The sequence below is a fragment of the Myxocyprinus asiaticus genome, chromosome 34, assembly GCF_019703515.2.
Source record: "Myxocyprinus asiaticus isolate MX2 ecotype Aquarium Trade chromosome 34, UBuf_Myxa_2, whole genome shotgun sequence".
Taxonomy (NCBI): Eukaryota; Metazoa; Chordata; class Actinopteri; order Cypriniformes; family Catostomidae; genus Myxocyprinus; species Myxocyprinus asiaticus.
The window spans coordinates 3,277,170-3,303,743 of NC_059377.1; the positions used below are offsets into that span (position 1 = coordinate 3,277,170).

Consider the following 26,574-nt stretch of genomic DNA (forward strand, 5'->3'; position numbering starts at 1 on the left):
GTAAGTGATGACAGTTTTCATCTTTGTGTGAAATATCTCATCCGTTACCTTAAAATGGCCGTTTAAAGTTGACAATATGTATTGAAAATGTAAACAGATTCAATTACGAAAGAGAACTGTGCTGCATAATTTAAGATGTATAATGAAAACAGATTATATACTAAATATTACATATAGATAATATATTTTCATATTATGTATATTATTAATATTATAATTTTATATAATTATATTATACAGATGGCAGAGAAAATGCCTGTATATGTCAGATGGAGCACAAGAGAGATGAAGATGAGAGATATAACAGGTGTAACTGCAGCTGAGTAGATCTGTTAGCTTTACAATTGTCAAAGGTGATGTAAAATAAAGAAGCGCCAAGATTTGGAAGGCGTCTAAAGACCGCTCCAACCTCGCACACTTGCAAACTGTAACGTTGTCAGCTTTGTCGATTATAAACAGAAGCGATAGTGTTAGTGCATTACTCACTTACAGAGACGCAAAATAACGGCATTAGCATTTCTGATTAATGGGTTTCTGAAGGTTTATTCATGTGTAACATCATAAGTTCAGTAAAAATGCACTTCCATGCGCACGCTCACACTAAACTCAAGCATCAGTTTGAGAGAGATATGATGATTTTGACTGCAGATTCTGCCGTTTTAAACGTCTCCTCTATTCACGGCCCCAAATTTAAGACCTCAGCAAACCAAATTTATGACTTCTTGTAATTTATTTACAATTTCATTGTCTTCTGCAGACATTTGACTCCACTGAAACACTCCACACTACAGCCCAGTAGGTGGCGGTAATGAAACAAAAACTGGATTGCCAACCACCAATAAACATCAAGAAACAAGAAGAAACACTTTGATCATGAAAAAATGTTCAACTAAATAAACAGCAATGGTGTTGATGTCATAGTTGTTGTTGTGTTCAGCCGATAGCTGTATTGCATTGTCAGTGCAATCTTGTTCGGTACACAACGATATCTTAATAGCTGGATTGCTAGGTGCTAGCTACCGGCTACCTAGCCTCATTATTGGTTTATATGACAGCAGGGCTATGTACATTTACACATTCATTTGGCAGATGCTTTTATCCAAAGTGACTTACAAAAGAGGAATACAACATAAGCGATTCATCTTAAGGAGACAGAAGTACAAAAAGTGCTGCATCACAAAGTTTCAATTGCATCAGAATAATACTATCCAAGACAGATTAGCGTGCAACAAGAATAATATATATATATATATATATATTTTATGAGTGTATGGTCAAGTGCTCAAGGAAAAGATGTGTTTTTAGTCATTTTTTCTAGTTATGATAATTGAACCCCTAGATTTCTGACCGTTTTGGAAGGTGTAATTGTAGATGAATCAGCTGAATGGTGATGTTGTGCTCAACAGAAGGGTTGGCTGGAAAGACGAGGAGCTCAGTTTTTGTTAGGTTAAGTTGCAGGTGGTGTAGCCGCTAGCCAGCAAATAATTCCTAACTGGCTGATTTAATGACTGTGATTCAGTTAGTTAGTCGTGTGTATAACTTTGCCGAACTGCTTGTGTTTTTAGCAAACACTATGTAGACTATCGAAATTTACTCGAATGTTTATCACTGATATAGGAATTTTTTTTTCTTTCAATAAATATCAATATAATTTTAATTTTATCACCCATCCCTATGCTTAATTCCACCTGAGGTTACTCTGCTGTGTAAACTTGAGGGGAACTGACTTCATACATCCACTAAAAATCCCCAAGATTAAAAATGGCTTCGTAAAGTGAAGTTCAGAAAAAAGCTTGAGTAGGATTTGTTCAGAGACGGCACCTGCTTTTATATATGTAATTGTTATCTAATGCAATGACATGCACCCGTTTAAGTTTGACTTATGTTTATGGTTTCTTCTATCAGAGATCAATTGCTGCTGTGCTTATTTAGTTAAACCACAGGTTATCTTTTCTTATCAGAAAATCTAAGTTTGCACATTCCCCCTCAACTTCCTCTTCCTCTACAACCCTGCTTCATTTTGAACAATATTCTTGGTATCTCTTGTAAAAAACAAACGAGTAAATGTCCACAGACCAAGTGTACCAGAGGGCTTTTAAAGCAATGCTTTAAAATGCTTGTTATTTGAGCCGTAAAGTTGCCTAAATCATCCAATTTGTGGTGAGACTGCATGTTGTGGAGTAGTTAACTAAACTTAGCGTCGCTACTAACCAAACTAAATTCTTCAGTAGCATGACAGTAGTTCAGCTATTTTCACAATAGCATAGCTTTTCCCGTAATGAGCTATATTTTTAACAAGTAGCACTGTAGTGCTACATTTGTCACATGGTATTGTGAACACAGCAATGGATGAATCAAAAACACACCTAAACCGTCCTCTCTTGCTCATGTAGTGCTGGTAAAACTGAATCATTTAAGTAAATCGGTTCTTTTGGGCGATTCACATAAATGTACTAGTTCACATAAATGATTCACTTATTTACTTGAGCCCCACACAGCCTTTCAGGGGCTTTGCCTTCTATTGAGAGAAATCTTTCTTAATTGCTGCTGTTTATCACTATATTTCGATTCAGTTATATAAATACGGTGTTTTCTATACAGGTCGACCGATATATTGGTTTTACCGATTAATCAGTGCCGATAGTTGCTTTTTGGAACTATCGGTTATCTGAAAAAATCAACACCGATAGTTGCCGGGTTTTTTTCTCCATGTTCCTCTGTGTCCAGAACCCTTAATCTGATTAATATGTAGGCTATAAAAGCTTACTTTGTTGAATATTTACATATAGAGGATTGTAACAGAGCCAAGTCACTGTCATCATCACCTTTATGGACTATATTATTAATATAAAATGTAAAAAATAAAAAAAAAAATTAAAAAAAAAGACACATTAAGCACAGACACTGTTGAACATTTATTTATGTAACCCTTTATTGATTATTGAGTTCATGTTGATTTTGACTGACAGTGTCGCTATTAGGGTTGCTCCGATACCAAAATTTTGGCTCCGGTATGATACCAGCCCTGGTACCTCGGTATCGATACTATAATCAACAAATAAAAAGCCTCAGATTTTTGATGAAATTACACAGAAAATGATGATTAAAAGAACTACATAAAGTAATTTTTCTGCACAGTATTAATGAAAACAGTAATCAGTCTGATTACCAAGGCTGCTATGGCTGAATCACAACATGTTGATAAAACACTTGCATTTGTTTGGAATTGCTATCAAATATGATAATAATAACCATTTCATATTACATAAATGTTATTATGAGTATTATTGCTACTTTTTGAATATTACAGTTTTATACAGTAGTTATATTTTTCTGTCTTCAATTTCACGCATCCATTTGCATAGAACTTTCATATTAGTGGGACTTTTATTTTGACAGACCTTTGAGTTTTTCCATATTAAGCTTCCCATCAATGCTGGGATACTCCCGTCACAACTCTCGAGCTGAAATCTCCGAGCTGCACCGGAGGAGTTCATTTAAGTGTTAACAGCCATTTATACTCTAAACAAACTGCATGAAAATTAAGCACCAGCAGTGTGTGTTGCGTTTGTGTGAGTGTGTGTTTGTGGGAATCATATGACAGAGCAGAGCGGCACCTCTTGCTCATTCTGTAGCGTGCAGCGCATTTGACTATATATTATTTAATTAAATTACATCCTTCTGCTGTTTAATGATCACACTTGGCCATATCCAGAGTTTTTTATTTATTTATTTATTTATTTATTTTTATTTTCATTGATTTCATCTCAAAACGATCACATCTAAAATAATTTTGCTAATGACAGCGTACTGTAATATGGTACCAAAATTAGCAACAAGATGATATCATACCATTTAAATTTTTTTGGTATCATGACACTTCATTAGTACTGGTAAACCGCACAACCCTTGTTGCAAGAGAACAGGAAAAAGTATTTTATAATACCAGAACAGACAACTGACAAGCAAATTCTGTTGATATACTATTGATGAATGATGATCATGTTAATGAATTACTGCTTATAGAATATTTATTAGCTTATAGGACAATGTTCACTTTGTAGTATTTTATATAGTAATACATTGTAGATGATTCTAAGACATTTCAAACTAAGTGTCCCCAGTGTGTTTCAGAACGTTTTTCTAGTTATTATTGGGTTTTTGGTTGCACAATAAACCTGCATCTGGGATTTTACTCATTTTGGACTCTTTTAGCCTCTATGTCAGTGCCCCTCACTGTAAGGAAAGACTATGAAAATGTTTTAACATTCAATAAATGGATTTTAAAAACGATCTGCCAATTAATTGGTTATCGGCCGTTTCCACCACCTTAGTTATCGGTATCAGCAAATTCCACCATCGGTCGACCTCTAGTTTTCTAGTGTTTTATTAGTGTAAATTAAGCATAAGTTTATATTCAATTTAATGTTGTCATCCTACTTGTTTAACGTACAAAATTTTGCCATCATTTTACTGCAGTAATATTGTGATAACCATGACAGTAGTAACCATGTTTTTTTTGACAGAAATCATGGTTATGATACAATTAATCATGGTTTTACTACAGTAATACTGTTCTATAGTAATATTATAGTAACCATGACTGTAGTAACCATGATTACATTTTGAGCTTACTATGGTTTTACAACAAATACTTTGGTTAATCTATCGTTACTGGAGTTAAATTAAATATATAGTTATTAGGTATTATTATTAAATTCTGCCATAAAAAGAGACTGCAGGAAAAACTGTCATCCCATTGCAACATATCATAATTTCTTCTTTAAATAGCTTCAATGTAGTTTGCTACTTTTTGTAAGTAACTTGTAGTGTAGCTAACTACTTTTTCAAAAGAGTAGCTTGAATGTAGTTTAACTACTTTAAGTTATGAATAGCTTTCCAAAGATTTTCACCCACCATTACACTTGGGTTCTGTTCATTGTGTGAACAGTTACTGGTTTGCCAGCTTTACATGGTCACGACAGTAGCTGGAATCGGACTTTACAAAATTAGTAAGTGATTGTATCGCACTAGTGTTGTGTTAATATGTTAATGTTTAAGCGGATGTACCTGTATGACAGTGTGTATTTTAACATTTTACCTGGTACAGTGCCTTGCCCCATAGTATTCCATTGTAAGTGCATTACTGTTAACACAATTTTTGTCTGTTACAAACTGAGGGCTGGTCAAAATTTCATCAAATTGCAGATTTGATTCATAGCGTGGAACTTTTAACTTTAAAGGCACTTTAACTCTGAAATACACCAGGGACTCTTATTTTGAAATGTTTGCACTTCACTGCTTCCAGCTGCTCGTTCAAACAAATAAGGGATATAAAATGTGCAATCTTACAATAATCTACAACAAATTACAATATAAATAATTATAAGTAAACATTGTCATATTTCATCAACACTATATCATCATCATCATCATCAACAGTTGATCTTTAGTGATCGCTTGTCATAAATTTCCGATATGGCCTAATGATTGTGAACTGCTCTGCAACAGCTGGAAACACTCACAAGCCCCCGCGTGCTTGAAGAAAATACAACAGTGATGCATTTTCACTCTGAGGGATGCAGCGAGTGCATTTATTTATTTAATTAAATCGTATTCTTCTGAAGTTTGATAATCACATTTAGTCATATCACGATTCCGTCTTTCTGCTCCAACAAGAATTTTGTTGTATCGTTTAAGATATTTAAGACTTTTTAAGACCTTAGATTTCATAAAACTGCATTTAAGACATTTTAAGACTATTTAAGAATCCGCGGGAACCCTGAAATTATTTTCTGTGGTACTAAGAAAACATGTCACAAATTCTGGAGCTTAAGTTTGTTTGAAACCAGAGCACTCCTTTCAAATTAAACCTACATAGACCGCTGCCTGAGTGGTACTTATTAAAGGAATGTTCTGGGTTTAATACAAGTTAAGCTTAATCAACAGCATTTGTGTCAATGTTGATTACCACATAAATGTATTTAGACTCATCCCTCCTTTTCTTAAAAAAAAAAAAAAAAATATATCGAGGTTACAGTGATGTCCTAACAATGGAAGTGAATGGGGACAATAAAAGTGAACGTGGCCAATTTTTGGAGGGTTTAAACACTGAAATGTTAAACTTACAATTTTATAAAAGGACTTGCATGAATCATTGTTAAACCATGTGTATTATTTGAGCTGTAAATTTGTTTAAATTGTCATTTTTACAGTCGGTTAAGGGTATGCTGATATTTCATCATCATGGACAAATTGTAAAATTGGCTATAACTTTACACAAATGTGGTTAGTAAGTAATTTTATCACACTAAAATCATGTTTACACACATATCCTTTATGTCTTGTGGCTATACTTTTGAAAAGGTGAGTATTTTATCATTAAAAAATTGGCCCCCATTCACTTCCACTGTTAGGACCTCACTGGAACCTAGATTTTTGCTTTTTTTTTTTAAAGAAAAGGAGGAACGAGTCAAAATAAATTTTGTGGTAATCAACATAATGCCACAAATGCTTTCGATTGAGCCCAGAACATTCCCTTAAAGGGCCTGAGCATGTAATTGTGTGGTATAAAGATATTACCTTAGGCGGTTTGAAGGGGTAGTCTGGTGTGAATGTGATGTCCAGGAAGAACACTCCTCCCTCATAAACTGAACCTGGAGGACCCAGAATAGTGGATCTCCACTCATAGATGTTGTCTCCTTTAGGACCCGCACTGAGAACAGAACAGGAGAGGTTCATTTACACAGAACAGTAACACAACAGTGTTTTATAAAGGGCATTTTCAACAGTGTTTATAACTACTGGTCTGCAAATACATCAGCATAGGACATAAACATAATTCTTGAAATAACCTCATAACTAGGGCAGATTTTGCGATTCAGTTCCGATTTGTATGGTTATATTTCAGTTATAATGTAAATTTTGCTTACATATGAAAGAAATCCTCCCCCAGCTAATGCTGTTAATTATACAGGGGGCCTTTATGAAAGGTCATTTATGAAAATATTAATTTGACATATTTTATCATTATTTTTTGGTCACATTTCAGCTTTTTAAAAATGTACAAATCCAGGTATTCCATCAATAAATATTTTGCTTACATTCATAATTTGTACCATTTCAAGTATTTACACTAGGGACGTGCATGAGTAATCGATTCCCCGTTCAGGTTTAAATAATTCCACTAGTAAAAACACTACTCGAATATTGCAATTTGATGTGCCTTTGACTGCCGTGGGCAACAATGAAACTGCTTCTCTCACCTAAATCTTTAGGCTGTTTCTACTTTATGTATTGGTCGGCACTGTCACCCAAAAGGAAAATTCTGTATAAAGTGATGTTGTTTGTTTCTTTGTGTGAGTGCAAGTGTTTTTCTTTGTCATTCCTGAATCTAGATGATGTTCTTTATGCGTAGTGCTAATTTTTTCATTAGACAAAACAGGTTCAAAGGTTAACCTTAAATTTGAGATTTTTCAGAATGACAGATTTTCTGTTGTTGTTGCTATTTTTGATCAACAACTGGCTGTAAAGAAGAGAAAGGATATTAAAAGAGACATTATTCAATGACAAATGGATTGTGGGGATTTCGTCTCTGGACACACATTACACAGAATGAGACAAACCAAACTTTTTGGTTGCATATGTGAGGGATTATAGAGGGTTGTGTGTAAAGTTAAAGATTAATCTTTCAAATGAAGATTGCGATACATCCGAAAATCGATATTTTTACACAGCCAGAGTCCAGCTATTCTTTAAACTTTAAAAAGGTTTTGCTAATCTCAATGAATATAAATTATGAATAAAATAGCACTGGTTTAAAGAACTTTCTCAAGTCTTGAATATTTCTTGAAGCATTGTTATGATAATGGTTGACAATTTAAAAGTAAATGCCCTCAATTCATAAAAACACCAAGATAAGTAAACTAGACTGCCAAGCAAGACTGATAGACTGCAATCAGTAAACCATAGACTACCTGTGACCTGTGTTGGAAACTCGCAGAAAGACCAGGAGACTTGGATAAAGCGTCAGCAGGATTCTTTTTTGTAGAATATCAGGAACATCGGTATACACGTCAGAACGTTCTGTCTTGCGCTGCAGTCATCAAGTCTGACTTAGGGAGGCATGCATTGTATTTTATAGGCATTCAGGGGGCAGTACTTCCAGGTGTTACAAAGTATTCAGGTGAAACCAAACCATCTAATAGGTGGAGACTCTGAATTCTACTAGGCCTAATCCAATTAACATAACAGTATCATCCAGATGGCTTGATGGGTTCACACCTTGGCATTGGATTCTCATTTGATTCAGAATATGATTGCATCATGGACAATGGTCACCAATCAGAGAATGGGACAGAGCCATCAAGACCCAATAACAGACAAAAGGGATAGAGCTAGTTAGCATGAGAAACATGGTTTCATTTACACACACACTCTCATTCATGAGGACAAACAGGATGCAGCCATTGTTGGATGATCTCACAGAATCATGATACCAATACATTGAATGCCCAATACAATGTGTATCACAACTTTCATGTGATGTTATGGGAATTTTAGTTGATCAACTGATCTTATAGCAACACTTTAGTCTGCAGTTACACCTGAAAACAAGTAAATCTGACTAAAATAGCTGAAATATAAAATCCAGTTTTTTTTATCTTGTATTAAGTGTAAACCTCACTAAATCTGGTTAGATTTTTGCTTAAAACATGGAAAAAAAATACTATTTGCCAATGGGGTAAGAAAAAAAAATTAAAGGCTGGGTGATATTTTGAATATTCCTGACATTCCAAAGATGATTTTATTTTAAAGGAGGTGCAAAATGTGCAAATAAATAGTGTTTAAAAGCAAACATAAAACCAAGGTTGCATAAAAATAAAATAAAAAAACACTAAAGCAGAACCAACTCCCCTCCCTCAACAATGGAGGCCAGAGTAAATTGTGCTACAACAGTGCTAGCAACCTTGTCCATGTGCTCCAAACACTCATTGTCCATCTTGTTTTTGCCCCTCTAATGGCAGCTGGTTTAAATGCACATTTTTCCCACCACTTCCAATTGGACCATACCATTATTTTAAATCAAATTAACCCTCACCTCCCCATTCTTAAATACAATATAATTGAACAAATACATAAGAACAAGAGATAAATCAGAGTTAAAACACCAATAAATGCATTAAACAGGACGAATAAACCATTTGCACAATAAAACCCAGATAAATACTGAAAATGATGAGTAAAACAAGAAACAAGCCCTTTAGACTGTGATGGAGACTGACTCACAGGCTCTCCATCACAAACCTGAATGGGTCCCACTGCAATAATTTAGCATATTCAACTGGGTTCCAAAAAAGAAGTCGTTTTTGCACCTTGTTTATTCACAAACATGTGTGACTAAAAATATATCAAGGTAAATAATGCTTTATTAAGCTTCTGTGTGTCATTGTATATAAAATATAAAAGTGCATATCAATGACAATGATTAGATCTCATTCTCCCTTTATGTTTATTTAGTGGAAAAACTGAGAAACATGCTCATTATTTTTTATTCTGTGCCTTTAAAATATTGAATCTACTGGCTACAATGGCTGTTTGGAGGAAATGATGGTTCCTCTGATTAAAAACAACAACAACTGGCTGAAAAATAGGGATCATTTTTGTATCTATATCGTCCCAGCCCTACTCTCAAATTTAAAATAAAACTGAATTTATGCACAGCTTTAAGTGATAATATTTAAAATGCTGTTTGTCATCAAAAATGCCTGAAACTGTTCAATTATAGAACCTTTAATTAAATAGTCAATTTAATTTAGTCAATTTAAAAGAAACTTCAAATAAATGTAATGTTATGTGCTTGAAGACACCACACAAACAATAACTGGAGCACCATTAAAAATCCCTGTTGGTATTTTCACCACAGTGCAGTGATGGAAGCAGATTGTAATACTACGATACTGAAAGATCAACACATTTGTTTTGCATGGTATGTCAAGGTACCAAAGAACACAACATGATATTACCATAGTTGATGTCCAAAAAACATTACCCTAATAATGTCCACAACAACATGATATTACCATAAAACATGTCAAAATAACATGGTATTACCATGATACTTTTTCGTAAATGTAAAAAAGGCTGTATGTTTGCTTAAATCCTCCTATAAAAGTGGTGTGGTTTCAGACCGGAACACTCTTCTAATAAAAGAAAGACCTGAGCACACAACTACAAAAAACGATGGCATGAAGCATTCTGTTTTATGCACAAGTTCAGAGACAGAAGTGACAAAAGTCAAAGAGAATATTAAAACAGGTGCAAAACTTGCTAAAAGACTAAAAGTTTTTATTAAGGAACTGAAATTATGCACATGTGGGTCTCTGGCATTTGAATATATAGGCCTCTTTTCAGAGTAGTGCAAATAATGACCTAAATATATCAACTAAAAATAATCTGAGAGGCAAATTTAGGCCCATGTTTTCCCCATTACAAAACCTTCCTTTCAAATCACCAGATTTTAGCTGCTGGATTTCACCAGAAACACTTTCTACGTCATCGTCAGAGTGTAACCATAGTGTGGATTTGGGTGTGTGCTTCACAACAAAACTGTCTCTACTGCTGAAGAGAACAACTGACAAGAGGCACCGTTAAGGCCCCAGCACACTTACAGAGAAGCTTCGTTCTTCGCTCAGATTCAAAATTAAGTTTGAAACAGCTGAGCAACAACATACTGTCTGTGAACATTTAGACACTGACTGAATGTGAATTAGCTGTTGGCCTCAAAATAGGTGGAGCTCCAGGTCACACCTACCGATGACGTGAACTAACATGGCTATAAGAAAGAGTTTAGCAGCTGGTAAGAACTTTCCCTGAAAGCTCACTCTGGCGAGCTGTTACGATTCACCGAAACGTATACAAAAACACCTTCGTTTTGGCCAGATTTGATTCTAAATGACTTCACATGCACATTCAATCTTAGTTTTCGTAGGAAGTATGCAGGGGCCTTTAGTCTATCTATCAACCTAACATGTCATTAGAAATTATGTAAAAATGTATTGTATCTTGTAAGCCAGTCCGAATGGTGCCCCGGCCTGAATCGGGCGGTGGAGGAGTGTGACATGGAGGAGGGTGTGGCCGGGCCGTGAGGATGCACGCCCGGCGCTGAGTTGCCTAATCAGCGGGAGGGAGATAAGGGAAGAGCCGGGGCTCCCTCTTCCTCCTTTCCCAGATGAACAGAGATCATTCACAGGTACGATATCATCCTGTTGCCAATTTCGATACCATATTACCATATTACAATGTAATACAATAAACTGCTATTAGCAAAATTTTATCGGATGCAACATTTTTGAGATGAAATCGATTCAAAACTTGATATGGCCAAGTTTAATCAGTAAAAAACAGAAGGATGTCATTTAATTAAATAATATGCAATCTACACGTGCTGCACACTTCAGAATGAATATGAGGTGCCACACACAGAGAGAGAGAGAGAGAGAGATCACACGTGATGCAAATAATGCGGTGTGTTTAGTGTATGAGCAGCTCTGAACTACAGGTAGACTGATATATCGGTGCCGATAGTTGCTTTTTGGAACTATTGGTTATTGGCATAGCGTAAGACGGCATAACCAATAGTTCCAGAAAGCAATCGGCACAGATTAATCTGTAAAACTGATATATCGGTCTACCTCTAACATTTATATATATAAATGTATGAGTAAATAAACCTTATATAATTGTTAATACACATGGTGTTGATATATATATATATATATATATTTTTTTTTTTTTTACTAAGAATAAAGACAGTTTCTTTTTTTTTCTCATTTTTTTATTCCTCATCAATAAACCTCATCTGGTGAAACATACATATAAACTCTTCATCTGGTGAATATATAGGCTGTAAAGCATCATTTGGTAATTAAGAGCATTGTAAGTTAGCCAAGTCTCTTTCATTTTTAAATAAGAGCCCCCTGTGTATTTTAGACTTGTTTTAAGTTGAAAGTCCCCTGTAATGCACCAAATGTAAATTTTTCTAGTTATAAATGAGATTTGGTTTTCACAATAAACTGATTTTGGGATTTTATTCATTTTGGACTCTTGTAGCCTCAATGTCTGTGCCCTTCATATTGAGGAAAGACTAAGATTTCTTTTTTAATCATTCTATATATTGACAAAAAAATGTAACTACTGGCCGATTAATCGGTTATCATCCTTTGCCACCACCTTAGTTATCGATATCTGCAAAATCCACTATCGGTCGACCTCTACACTGAACACGCACACGAACTCCTCTGGTGCTGCTTTGAGATCTCAGCTCGCAAGTATTTCAGCATTTCATTAAAAATTCGGACCTTATGGACTACTTGCACTAGGGCTGCTCCCCGACCAAAGATTTTCATAGTCGACTAGTAGGCGTTAGTTTAAGGCATTAGTCGACTAGTCGCACATTTATGATATTAATTTAATTACTATATATTAAATATATATATAGGGGGCATCAGAAAATGGTTTGAGTTCCAGGGCTGAGAAAGAATGTTATAAGTGACATTACTCACACTGTTCTGCATTACAGACAAATACTAAACCATAATAATGAGCCTTTAAAATATAAATTTTACAAGCACACGCAAGAAGCGAGCTGCAGCGACACCGGCAAAAGCAGTAATGATTCTGAATGTGTCGGAAAAACAGCCAGGAGACTGTCTGAACATTGTGTTAATTTATAGAGAGAAATGCACATTAGGGTTGTGCCAACAGACGATGATCTCGGGGATCGACGATGGTCAGAGTGATCGCCAGTAGCTGATGCCTTTGAAGATGTCAAGACGATATTTGGCTCATTTGTATAATACAATCCCATGTATTATAATTATTAAATAATAATAATAATAATAATAATTAGGCTATTATTATTATTATCAAATTAATATTACAAATAATTTGCCTGTAGACACACAGACACACGCTAGAAGAAACACACTTTATTATATTTTTAAGAACAGATAACAGTAAAGCTGTCTATGCACATATATGACGCGCTGATTCGGAGGCGTGCAGTCTCGTGGAACACGCGCATGTAAATATTTCTCACTCTTTTTTGGTTCTGTCTTTTGAATTTTTTATTTTTTTTGCAAGAATAGTATCATATATTAGTGCTGCAAATGATCTCAGGCATCTCAGCTCAGGAGGTGCTTTGAGTTCAGTTCACTTTATTTCCACTGAGAAGTTCATTGTGACCAACTCTGCAGATATATATATATGTTGGGCCTCATGTATTCAGATAGAAGACAAAGGCAGGCCTAACACAGTCGTAAAAACCTAACTCAAGCCCCCACATACCAAGTCGTAAATCTTACTGATAAAAATCACGCCAAAATCAAACAAAGGGAGTCCAAAACAGACTACAAATCCCATGAAGCCTTGCTCACTAAAGGATTGAACTCTCAACTCCTATTGGATGAGGCACACAACAGAACGTCCCTCAAACCATGACATCATCAGGAGTAGAAATACCTCTGAAATGCTTCTGGGATTTGCTTCCAGCAACTTTGTTCGCAGAGTATAGACGTAGCTCATCGCTGCTCTCAAGTGCAACCTTGTGGCACAAGGAAGTAACGTCCGACTTGAAACTGTGGCCATACAATCCCCATCTCGCTGGACGAGTTGAGATTACTCTGTGTTCAACCGAACACTCTAACGGATCCGAAGGAGACCGCTGAGCAATCCGCATCTTCATCCGTTTGCCTGCAGAAGTGAAGAGATTAAAGATTTCTCTTCCATCTTCAATCAAGTCGACATTTCTGAGTTCTCCGCCAGCCCGCCGAGAATCAACAGCCGTGCCCGCCGACAGAGCGAGGAAACGGCCTCCCGTCATCACACGAGCCTCAAGGAACCGGGTCAAAGTTAAAGGACGGAGGAAAACACATTCTACCTGTGTCCTCATGCGATTCAAGTAAGAGGTTACGTCTGGGCAGGGATAGAATATTATAGTGTGTTATTCTTGTGTTTCAAGGTTTTTGCTTGTACAGTTTACGGACCGCCGTGTCCGCTCATTATTAATACTCAGGGTATTAATTATCACAAATGAGATTTGCTGTATTGTGGTCCAACCAAATTGGACTGTTGTGCATTTTTGCCATCGCGGGTGAGACCGGCAACTGAGTTTATCCATTAAAGAGTCAAAGAACGCGGGACTTTTACTCTGAGTGATAAACTAACAGCTGCTTTCTCTCCCACGATCGTGAAACCGGCTTTAGGGCCGTCACTTTATTCTCTCTATCTCTCATACTAACCACACATACACACACACTCGCTCTCACACACACACACACACCCTCATGTGTTATAGGATTATTTTATTTCCATATCTAATCATATCACTGTTTAGTTTGTAGTTGTAAGTCGGAAGTTTATTGACTGCATTGTATTAATTATTAATTGATATTACTGCATAAATAAACTTTGTTTATATTACAAAGAGAAGTGTTTTGGTTTGTTTTGCATATGCCTGTGTCATGCTGACGGGATGTCAGTGCTTGGATTCAAGCCTTCATTCATTGTTTTTTTTCCCAAAAATCGATATTCTTCGGACGTCGATTTTCCTAAGAAAACAATCTAATATTGAGACTGTTTTAATATTCGGTTATTAGTCCCTGATTCCAGGGTGGTGCCCTGTCAATGTTAATCCTTATTAATATTCTATTGATTTTTGATAATTAATAATTATCTTTGATGATTATTGAATTTGAATGATCAATAAGCTAGTGTTAATTTTAATTAATGTTTCATCGATGTTAACAATTAACGATTATCTTTGATAATTGTTGATTTAAAGGATTAGAAAAAGCTAACATTGATTCTCATCAATGTTCTATTGATTTTAATAATTAATAATTATCTTTGATAATTATTAATTATTGCTAATAACCAAACCTGCTCCTAAACGTAGCACACTACATTTACTGGAGCCCCATATGAGGTTTTAATGAGTTAGATTCAATTAATTAATTTAAATATTAATTAATAACTAAAGAAATAATTATTTCTGATAGTAACACTGATCTAAACAACCAGTAAAGCCCTACATATATATACACATACACATACACACACACACACACACACATATATATATATATATATATATATATATATATATATATACACACACACACACATACACACACACACACACACACACACACACACACACACACACACATATATATATATATATATATATATATATATATATATATATATATACATATACACACACACACACACACACATAGATATACACACACCCGGTCAAAAGTTTTGAAACACTTGACTGAAATGTTTCTCATGATCTTAAAATCTTTTGATCTGAAGGTGTATGCTTAAATGTTTGTTTAATAGAGATATTATCTCTATTGTGCCACCATGTTAATTTATTTCATTATAAAACTAAATGTAATTTTTTTTAAATGCCTTGGACCAAATAATAAAGAAAAGCAGCCAATAAGTGCCCAACATAGATGGGAACTCCTTCAATACTGTTTAAAAATCATCCCAGGGTGATACCTCAAGATGTTGGTTGAGAAAATGTCAAGAGTACATGTCTGCAAATTCTAGGCAAAGTGTGACTACTTTGAAGATGCTAAAATATAACACAGTTTTCATTTATTTTGGATTTTCTTTAGTCACAACATAATTCCCATAGTTCCATTTATGTTATTCCATAGTTTTGATGACTTTACTATTATTCTAAAATGTGAAGAAAAAAAAATTATAATAAAGAATGAGTAAGTGTTTCAAAACTTTTGACCGGTAGTGTGTGTGTGTGTGTGTGTGTGTGTGTGTGTGTCTAATATATATATATATATACACACACACACACACACACACCTCATGACATACTTCTGCTTTGAAATAGTCCAGCTTGCTAGTTTCCGGTTATACAGTTGAAGTCAGAAGTTTACATTCACCTTAGCCAAATACATTTAAACTCAGTTTTTCACAATTCCTGACATTTAATCATAGAAAACATTACCTGTCTTTGGTCAGTTAGGATCACTACTTTATTTTAAGAATGTGAAATGTCAGAATAATAGTAGAGAGAATGATTTATTTCAGATTTTATATTTTTCATCACATTCCCAGTGGGTCAGAAGTTTATATACACTTTGTTAGTATTTGATAGCATTGCCTTTAAATTATTTAACTTGGGTCAGATGTTTTGGGTAGCCTTCCACACGCTTCTCACAATAAGTTGCTGGAATTTTGGCCCATTCCTCCAGACAGAACTGGTGTAACTGAATCAGGTTTCTAGGCCTCCTTGCTCGCACACGCTTTTTCAGTTCTGCCCACAAATTTTCTATCGGATTGAGGTCAGAGATTTGTGATGGCCACTCCAATACTTTGTTGTCCTTAAAGGCCATGACACACCAAGCCGACAATCGGCCTTCGGCCAAGGTCGGGCCGTTGTTGAGCGTATGTCAGCCTAGTTTTTGCGGTGTGTTCTGCACCGTTGGCACTAGTCGGACCCCCGTCAGCAGCTTTTCAGCCGATTGAGCATGTTGAATCGGCGGCAGAGCCTGTCAGTGGGACAGGTCAGTCTGATTGGCTGTTCAGCTTAGCGAACCAGTGCATGAGAAGAAAAACGGAAGTGACGAAAACAAGCAAACGACGAAGTCAAGAGGGCACACACACAGAAGGCTCTTCTCATTTTTCATCTTCATCTCATCTGAGCATTTGTCTGTGGTGAGCGAGATTGTGTGAAAATGGTAAACAAGCGCTGCTTTGTTTACGGTTTGTATAGCCGCAATCCTAGCTCTTCCGGTTTCCCTTTTTGAATGACGAATACAGATTATTGCCACCTGATGGTATGGAGAATTATTTCCTCTCACGCAGATGCAAAACGTACGTGCTAGTTGGCTGTAGTCTTTGCGGTGTGTTCAAGAGCAACTTTTGGCCCAGATGCAGGCGACGTGAGCTGACACCACAGACGCCTTTTGTCGCCACTAGTTCTTTGATGTCGGTTTGGTGTGTCACGGCCTTAAGCCATTTTGCCACAACTTTGGAGGTATGCTTGGGGTCATTGTCCATTTGGAAGACCCATTTCTGGCTGATGTCTTGAGATATTTCTTCAATATATCCACATAATTTTCATTCCTCATAATGCCATCTATTTTGTGAAGTGCACCAGTCCCTCCTGCATCAAAGCACTCCCACAACATGATGCTGCCATCCCCATGCTTCACAGTTGGGATGGTGTTTTTAGGCTTGCAAGCCTCACCCATTTTCCTCCAAAAATAATGATGGTCATTATGGCCAAACAGTTCCATTTTTGTTTCATCAGACCAGAAGACATTTCTCCAAAAAGTAAGGTCTTTGTCCCCATGTACACTTGCAAACTGTAGTCTGGCTTTATTATTCTGGCTTTGGAGCAGTGGCTTCTTCCTTGCAGATCAGCCTTACAGGTTATGTCGATATAGGACTTGTTTTGCTGTGGATATAGATACGTCTACCTGTTTCCTCCAGCATCTTCACAAGGTCCTTTGCTGTTGTTCTGGGCTTTATTTGCAATTTTTGCACCAAACTACGTTCATCTCTAATAAACAGAATGTGTCTCCTTCCTGAGCGGTATGATGGCTGCGAGGTCCCATGGTGTTTATACTTGCATACTATTGTTTGTACAGATGAACTTGGTACCTTCAGGCGTTTTTTCTGAGGTCTTGGCTGATTTCTATTGATTTTCCCATGATGAGCAAAGAGGCACTGGGTTTGAAGGTAGGCCTTAAAATACATCCACAGGTACACATCAAATTCAGTACACCTCCTATCAGAAGCTAATTGTCTAAAGGCCATGCAAAAGTTTCTGGAATTTTCCAAGCTGCTTAAAGGCACAGTTAACTTAGTGTATGTAAACTTCTGACCCACTGGAATTGTGATATAGTCAATTAAATGTGAAACAATCTGTCTGTAAAAAAAAAAAACAACAAAAAAAAAACCTATAGTTTGCTAATATGAAATCTGTGTGTGGTTCAAAAAATTAGATTTAATGACTTCATCTTAAGTGTACATAAACTTCTGACTTAAACAATATGTGTTTACAATGTGCTGTAAAAAAAAAAAGTTCCTAAAAAATCTACTTAAAATGAGTGTTTGGGAGAAGATCTTAAGGTCCGGATATTTTCAGAGACAGGAGAAGAAATATTCTAAACATTACTGTGTCTTCAATATTCAGAGGAAGAAGAGTTTTCAAAGCTTTAAATCAGACCGATCTGAGAAAGTAATGGCTGTTAAATATTTACCACATTTAATTGTTTCTCCTCACACGGAGGTCTCTGTAACAGACCTCCAATTACTGCTCAAACAAATCAGCTTAAACCGTAAATGATGGTTGAAGGAGACTAGTAAAGGGTATCAGCACAAGCACTCTTTGAATGAAACAACTACACGCTTCAAACACTGCAATGCTCCATGTGTGAGGGAGGAGATACCTGACGAACATGTATCATCCTGTTTTTATTAAATGTATCTCTATTCTGTGTCACTGTTTCATTGAAAAGTACACTTCCGTTCAAAGGTTTAGGGTCACTTATTCTTTATTTTTTTCACATTTTAGAATAATAGTAGTCATCACAACTATGGAATAATAGAAATGGAACTATGGGGGGCCTGGGTAGCTCAGTGGTAAAATACGCTGGCTACCACCCCTGGAGTTCGCTAGTTCGCTAGTTCGAATCCCAGGGCATGCTGAGTGACTCCAGCCAGGTCTCCTAAGCAACCAAATTGGCCCGGTTGCTAGGGAGGGTAGAGTCACGTGGGGTAACCTCCTCGTGGTCGCTATAATGTGGTTTGTTCTCGGTGGGGCGCATGGTGAATTGAGCGTGGTTGCCGCGGTGGATGGCGTGAAGCCTCCACACGCGCTATGTCTCCGTGGCAACACGCTCAACAAGCCACGTGATAAGATGTGCGGGTTGACTGTCTCAGACGTGGAGGCAACTGGGATTCGTCCTCTGCCACCAGGACTGAGGCGAATCACTACGCCACCATGAGGACTTAGAGCGCATTGGGAATTGGGCATTCCAAATTGGGAGAAAAAGGGGAAAAAAATCCCAAAAAAAAAAGAAAAAAAAAAAAAAGAAATGGAACTATGGGAATTATGTTGTGACTAAAAAATCCAAAATAAATCAAAACTATGTTATATTTTAGCATCTTCAAAGTGGTCACACTTTGCCTAGATTTTGCAGAAATGTACTCTTGACATTTTCTCAACCAACTTCTTGAGGTATCACCCTGGGATGCTTTTTAAACAGTATTGAAGGAGTTCCCATCTATGTTGGGTACTTAGTGGCTGCTTTTCTTAATTATTCGGTCCAAGTCATCCATTTCAAAAACTTTTTTTCTTTTTCTTTTTTTTAATTAAATTCATTTGTTGGCACGATTATATTTTTGTCTACAAAACTAATTTCAAACATTTAAGCATACACCTTCAGATCAAAAGTTTTTAAGATCATGAGAAACATTTCAGTCAAGTGACCCCAAACTTTTGAACGGTAGTGAATATCATTATAATGTAAATGCACAAGCAGAAGAGCTGTCAAAGACAATGTGTTATAACATTTGAAATTGATTAAATAGGTGTAATGCCATTATATATTTGAGCGCAGTTAATGTGTTTATTCAAACGTTAAAACTGCTTCATTCTGAGTGATTTTTAAAGCCTGGTCAGAATAAGAGCACGGCTAATGTATTTATAAATCAATTAATCAACCTGGGACATTTAACCAAAGTCTTTTGCAATCACTGCATGGTGGATTGTTTTTTTTTTTTGAAGCTCAACAGGTATGAAATATCATCAATAAATGAAACCAGCGTTAATGAGATGGCAAGCATGCTGCAGGTTATATACGTTTTATTTATTATTCAGGAGCTGAGTGTAGTTAAATTTGTAAAGGAAAAATATATTCAAAGGCAAATTACAGCAAATAGTAAATTTGAGATCTCTCACAGTAATGCCAAAAACATGATTCATTGTTTTGATTAACTGAAAACCCTAAAAAGTAGAAATAATCTGCCTTCCAATAAATAAATCTCTGCATGTAGCTGTGCTGAACGCTGTAACCGGAAACGCCCGAGCCGCAACAACTGTGCAAGTAGTCCATTAAAAACTAATAGGGATGTCATAAAATATCGATATATCGATTATTGATCAGCACATTATTTTATCGATATATTTTGAGGCATCGATATATTAAAATTAGTCTACATTTAAATTAGAAGCCCAATTTGTGTGCTTTCCAATACACTCAGTTGGCCATCTGTTTAATAGTCTGGTGTAATAGCGTTGGGAGAACACAAGAGGGTGATAAATTATTACTGAATCCGGTCGCGGTCATGATCACACAAACACACACACACACAGAATGAGCTGATGCGGCACAGCAGATGGCAGTCCAAAGTTACGAAGGTTTTTGTACTTTAAGAATTAACAAAGTGACGTTGATGAGTTTGCAGGTTAGTGAAACTGGTGTAACTGCGCAAAATGAATGATTAGAAATGGCGATGTTTACCATTCAATTTCTCTGTATGTAGCCTTGAATAGGTCTTTCAACTGAAAATACATTGTGTAGGCTACATGAAAGATACATGTTCACAATAGATCATCCAGTGATGGCAAGAGCAAATAATCTTTGTCCTTTGGTAATGATTTGGGTCGAATTTAATGGAAAGCTATGCGAATTGAGCTCTGTGGCACTTCAGAATGTTGACGCTGAGCACTGGTGGTGTGTGCGTACCTTCGCAGGAAATAAATAATTGTACTGAATTTTAGAACGTGCCATGTCATGTGCCAGACGCATCCGGAGTGAGGTCCCCTTTAATTTACCCTGCTGCTCACACTTTACCAAAGTTGTATTGAGAAATATGTCAGACAAAAGAGACAAAGAATATTGTGCAACGAGCAGCCCTATTATATCTAAAAACAATCCCAATATATATATTGATAATCATCTGGAAAACCTTCCAATTATCGATGCGTAAAAAAGGCATCGATCCCAAGCCTAAAAACGACCACAATGGAGAAGCGTAAAGGTCCAATAAAATACAAGTTCAGCGAAAATAAAAGCTCTGTTTAACTGGAATGCGAGAAATTGAAGTCATTAGAACAGAAAAACATTACTTATGTATAGAAAAATTTAATGTTCAAAGTAACAGCAATAATATTACTAATAACAATAATTTAATTATAAATGGTTTTATTATTATTATTACTACAATTATTATTACAATAAAGCAGTATCACAAAAACAAGTGTACTGAGCACACTGTGATTCAGCCTTAGCAGTCTTGTGCCACCGGTTATCAGATTTTTTTCATGAATATTTTCATTTATACTGTGAAGCTCTGTTGTGCAGTTTATTTGACCAAAACATTTTATTTGCTATTTTTTTGTTGAAAATGTATTATATTTTGATTAATGCTTTGTATTAATTTGATTAAACACTGTTTTGATGATAACATTTAATTAAAAGACATACAACCTTGCCATTGACTCTACCTCGCTACAGACTCACAACCTCGCTACTGAAACAAACAACCTTGCTACAAAAACACAACCTTGCTATTGAAACACACTCTCTCTAGGGGTATGAGAAAAAACAAACAAACATTCTCCAAAGCATCACAATTCAGAATCATTTTGCAAATATTCAGAGGGGGTTGGCAACCTACCATTGGCACGTGGAGGCATAATCACCTACATGCCAATCTACACAGGTGGCCAAAAGTTTGGAATAATGTACAGATTTTGCTGTTTCGGAAGGAAATTGGTACTTTAATTTTACAAAGTATAAAACAGCACCATAACTATTTGAAAAAAAGTCATTTTTTGATCAAATCTAGACAGCAGCCATCACTCCAACACCTTATCCTTGAGTAATCATGCTAAATTGCTGATTTGGTACCAGAAAATCACTTCCGTTATATCAAACACAGTTGAAAGCTATTTGGTTCATTAAATGAAGCTTAACATTGTGTTTGTGTTTGTTTTTGAGTTGCCACAGTATGCAATAGACTGGCATGTCTTAAGGTCAATATTAAAACTCTTTGTATTTTAAGAAGGTGTAGTGTAATCCTTCCTCATAATCATGCAGCATATTTTCTGTAGTAACGAGAATGGGAGGTTAAACACCACTGAAGTGTGACTAAACTTGCTCATTCAGTCCATTTGCGCATCACGAGCCGGAGATAACGCGGTGCAGATTTAGGCAGCGCTTCACTTTTCTGATGTAAACTAGAAAATAGAAATAGAGATTTTAAATAGAGATAAAGATTTTCAACCCAGCACACACGCTCCTTAAACCACAATGGCAGTGACTCTTCCTTACAAAAATTAACCATAGTTTTACTACAGTTATATTGTAGTAACCAAGACTGTAACCATACTTTTTGGCAGAAACCATGGTTTGATACAATCAACAATGATTTTACTACAGTAATACTTTAGTATACATATAGTAACCCTAGTTAATTATAGTAATATTGTATCAGAATGAGCTTTATTGCCAAGTATGCTTACACGTACAAGGAATTTGTCTTGGTGACAGCAGCTTCCAGTACACAACAATACAAAAACAGCAACAAGACTTTTAAAAAATAATTACAATTGAATAAAAAAAATAGATAAATATTGAAAAGAAAAAAGTATATATAGAATACACAATAGACAATATATATATATACACACACATACATACATATATACACACACACACACACACACACACACACATATATATATACACACATACATATACACACACACATACGTATACATACACACACATACATATACATACACACATACGTAGTGCAAATCTAAATACAAATTGGTTATGTACAGTGCAAGGGAATGTAATGGCAGAAGAGGCAGGATGTGTTGGATAATATAAAAAGACTAAGCTGTGTAATGCACATTAATTATTGCTCAAAGGTGCTGTTTTTACTGTTCATGAGATGGATGGCCTGGGGGAAAAAACTGTTCCTGTGCCTGACAGTTCTGGTGCTCAGAGTTCTGAAGCGTCGGCCAGAAGACAACAGTTCAAAAAGGTAGTGGGGCATGGTGAGTGGGGTCCAGAGTGATATTTCCAGCCTTTATCCTCACTCTGGAAGTGTATAGTTCTTGAAGGGGGGGCAGGGGGCAACAAATAATCCTCTCAGCAGTCCGAACTGTCTGATTTCATAGCTGAACCAAACCAGACAGTTAGTATAAGTGCAGAGGACAGACTCAATGACCACCGAGTAGAACTGTATCAGCAGCGCCTGTGGCAGGTTGAACTTCCTCAACTGGCGAAGGTAGTACAACCTCTGCTGGGCCTTTTTCGCAATGGAGTCAATGTGGGTCTCCCACTTCAGGTCCAGTGAGATGGTAGTGCCCAGGAACCTGAATGACTCCACTGCTGCCACAGTGCTGTTTAGAATGGTGAGGGGGGTCAGTGTTGGGGTGTTCCTCCTAAAGTCCACTATCATCTCCACTGTTTTGAGCGTGTTCAGCTCCAGGTTGTTTTGACTGCACCAGACAGCCAGCTGTTTAACCTCCCTTTTGTATGCAGACTCATCGTCATCTCGGATGTGGCCGATGACAGTGGTGTCGTATGCAATCTGCAGGAGCTTGACAGAGGGGTCCTTGGCGATGCAGTTGTTGGTGTAGAGGGAGAAGTGTAGTGGGGAGAGCACACATCCCTGGGGGGCACCAGTGCTGATTGTACAGGTGCTGGAAGTGAATTTCCCCTGTCTCACATGCTGCTGACTGTCTGTCAGAAAACTGGTAATCCACTGACAGATAGACGTGGGAACAGAGAGTTGGTGTAATTTAGTCCGGAGAATAGCTGGGATGATGGTGTTGAAAGCCGAACTGAAGTCCACAAAAAGGATCCTTGCATATGTCCCTGGTCTGTCCAGATGTTGTAGGATATGATGCAATTCCATTTTGACTGCATCATCCACAGACCTGTTTGCTCGATAAGCAAATTGAAGGGGATCTAGAAAGGGTCCAGTGATGTCCTTCAGGTGGGCCAACACCAGTCTCTCAAATGACTTCATAACCACAGACGTCAGGGCGACACGTCTGTAGTCATTAAGTCCTGTGATTTTTGGTTTCTTAGGGATGGGGATGATAGTGGAATGTTTGAAGCCGCATGGGACTTCACACTGCTCCAGTGATCTATTGAAGATCTGTGTGAAGATGGGGGCCAGCTGGTTAGCACAGGATCTAAGACATGCAGGTTAAACGCCATCTGGAACCTGTGCTTTCCTTATCCTTTGTTTTTGAAAGACGTGGCTCACATCATCTTCACAGATCTTAAGTGCAGGTTGAGTAGCAGGAGGGGGGAGGAGGGGGGTTGCAGGAGGTGTTGGTGTTTGTGTGAAGTGAAGGTCAGTGTGGGTATGGGGTGTGAGATTGGGCCTTTCAAATCTGCAGTAGAACACATTAAGGTCGTCACCAGTTGTTGGTTCCCTACAGGGTTGGGGGTAGGAGTCCTGTAATTCATAAGTTGTTTCATGCCACTCCACACTGATGCAGGGTCATTAGCTGAAAACTTGTTTTTATCCCCAACTCTGTAAGCATCCTCTTTGGCCTGACGAAGCTGCCTGAGTTCTGCTGTAAACCATGGTTTGTCATTGTGAAACGTTAAATAAGTCCTAGTAAGGATGCACATATCCTCACAGAAACTGATATATGAAGTAACAGTATCTGTGAGCTCGTCCAGGTCTGTGCCTGCAGCCTCAAAAACACTCCAATCAGTGCAGTCAAAGCAGGCTTGTAGTTCCAGCTCTGCTTCGTTGGTCCATCTCTTTACAGTCCTTAATACAGGCTTAGCAGATTTTAATTTCTGTCAGTAGGTTGGAAGAAGATGAACCAGACAGTGATCAGAGAGTCCCAAAGCTGCTCTAGGAACAGAGCGATATGCATCCTTTATTGTTGTGTAGCAGTGATCCAGTATACTTCTGTCTCTGGTTGGGCATGTAATGTGCTGTTTGTATTTGGGCAGTTCACGTGTGAGGTTTGCTTTGTTAAAATCCCCAAGAATAATAATAACTGAGTCCGGGTATTGTTGTTCTGTGTCTGTGATTTGATCAGCCAGCTGTTGCAGCGCTGTGTTCAAACACGCGTTTGGCGCAATATACATACTCACCAGGATAAAATAGGAAAACACCCGCGGCGAGTAGAAAGGATTACAGTTAATAAAGAGCGCTTCCAAATTAGGACAGCACATCTTCTTTAACGTGGTTACATCTGTACAGCAACTTTCATTGATGTAAAAGCATGTTCCACTACCTCTCGTTTTCCCCGTTAACTCCGCGAAGCGATCCGCTCTGAACAGCTGAAAGCCCGGCAGATGTAACGGGCTGTCCGAAAGCCACGCCGACGGAGCTTGACCAGCGCGCCTGCTCGTCTCCCTCGCCTGCGTCTCATAGCGCATTTAAACAACACAGCCGCGCCTCCGACTAAAATGTCAAACAAAACGTCCAAATATTCAAAATCCGGGAAAAGATTGACTGGTGTATGCTGTCGAATGTTCAGCAGTTCGTCTCTGGTAAAACTGACTGGAAAAAGATTACTAAACACAGGACAAACAAACAAAAACAACAAAACAACAGAAGCGCTCCACACCGAGGCGGCCATTCGCGGCACCATCATGATGTATACAACCATGACTGTAGTAACCATGGTTAACTTTGTGGTTACTATTAGAGGTAGATCGATATACTGCTTTTTGGAACTATCAGTTATCAGCAAAAATGTATGTCGAAAGTTGCCGGTTGTTTTTTCTTCATTTCAAAATAATAATATGTGTTTCGGGCTTGTTTATACTTAAAAGTCACACGTTATGCACCAAATCTTCAAAATCTTTTTCTGGTTATTATTGGGATTTTGCTTGAACAAAAAACTGCATCTGGGATTTTATTCATTTTGAACTGTTTGTCTTTGCCCACCATAGTAAAGAAAGAATTAACTTTTTTTGTTGACAATTAAAACGATGTAAAAATCTATCAGCCGATTAATCAGTTATCAGCTTTTCCCACCACCTTAGTTATTGGTAAAATCCACTATCGGTCAACCACTAGTTACTATGGTTTTACTACAAAAACCATAGTTAAACTATGGTTACTCTAGTACAAATCATGGTTAATTTTCATAAGGGTTCAAAAGTACTTAATTAATGGAACTATTAATATATAGAGCAAACACATAATGGGGTTCAAAAATCTGTATGTTTCAAAATCTAAATTAAACCTGGAAATAAATTTAAGCAAAGAAACATGACTACATTTGGCAACACAAATGTAGTTTTTGTCATGTCAATAAAGCACACTAAAACTAAACTTAAAAACTGAAAGAGAGAGAGAGAAGAGAAGGAGAAATAAAAAGGAACAGAAACGATCAGAGAGAGGAAACCCACTGGAAATAAGAGGAACGTCAGAGAAGGTGATGTGACTCTCACATCTTGAACGTAACAAAGTGAGACAGAAAAGCAGCTAATAAGTGCAGACACATGAGAACGAGAGTGTTAA

The 26,574-nt window shown here is 37.0% G+C and overlaps 1 protein-coding gene across 1 annotated transcript in view; it reads right to left on the reverse strand.

Moving 5' to 3' along the window:
• The window catches only part of LOC127425722 (ubiquitin-conjugating enzyme E2 E1), a 36,075-nt gene that overhangs the window by 3,061 nt on the left and 6,440 nt on the right, over nucleotides 1-26,574 (reverse strand). Inside the window, exon 4 of the mRNA XM_051671986.1 lies at nucleotides 6,583-6,715. Within this exon, the coding sequence (XP_051527946.1) occupies nucleotides 6,583-6,715 (133 nt within the window). The remainder of the gene's footprint in view (nucleotides 1-6,582; nucleotides 6,716-26,574) is intronic.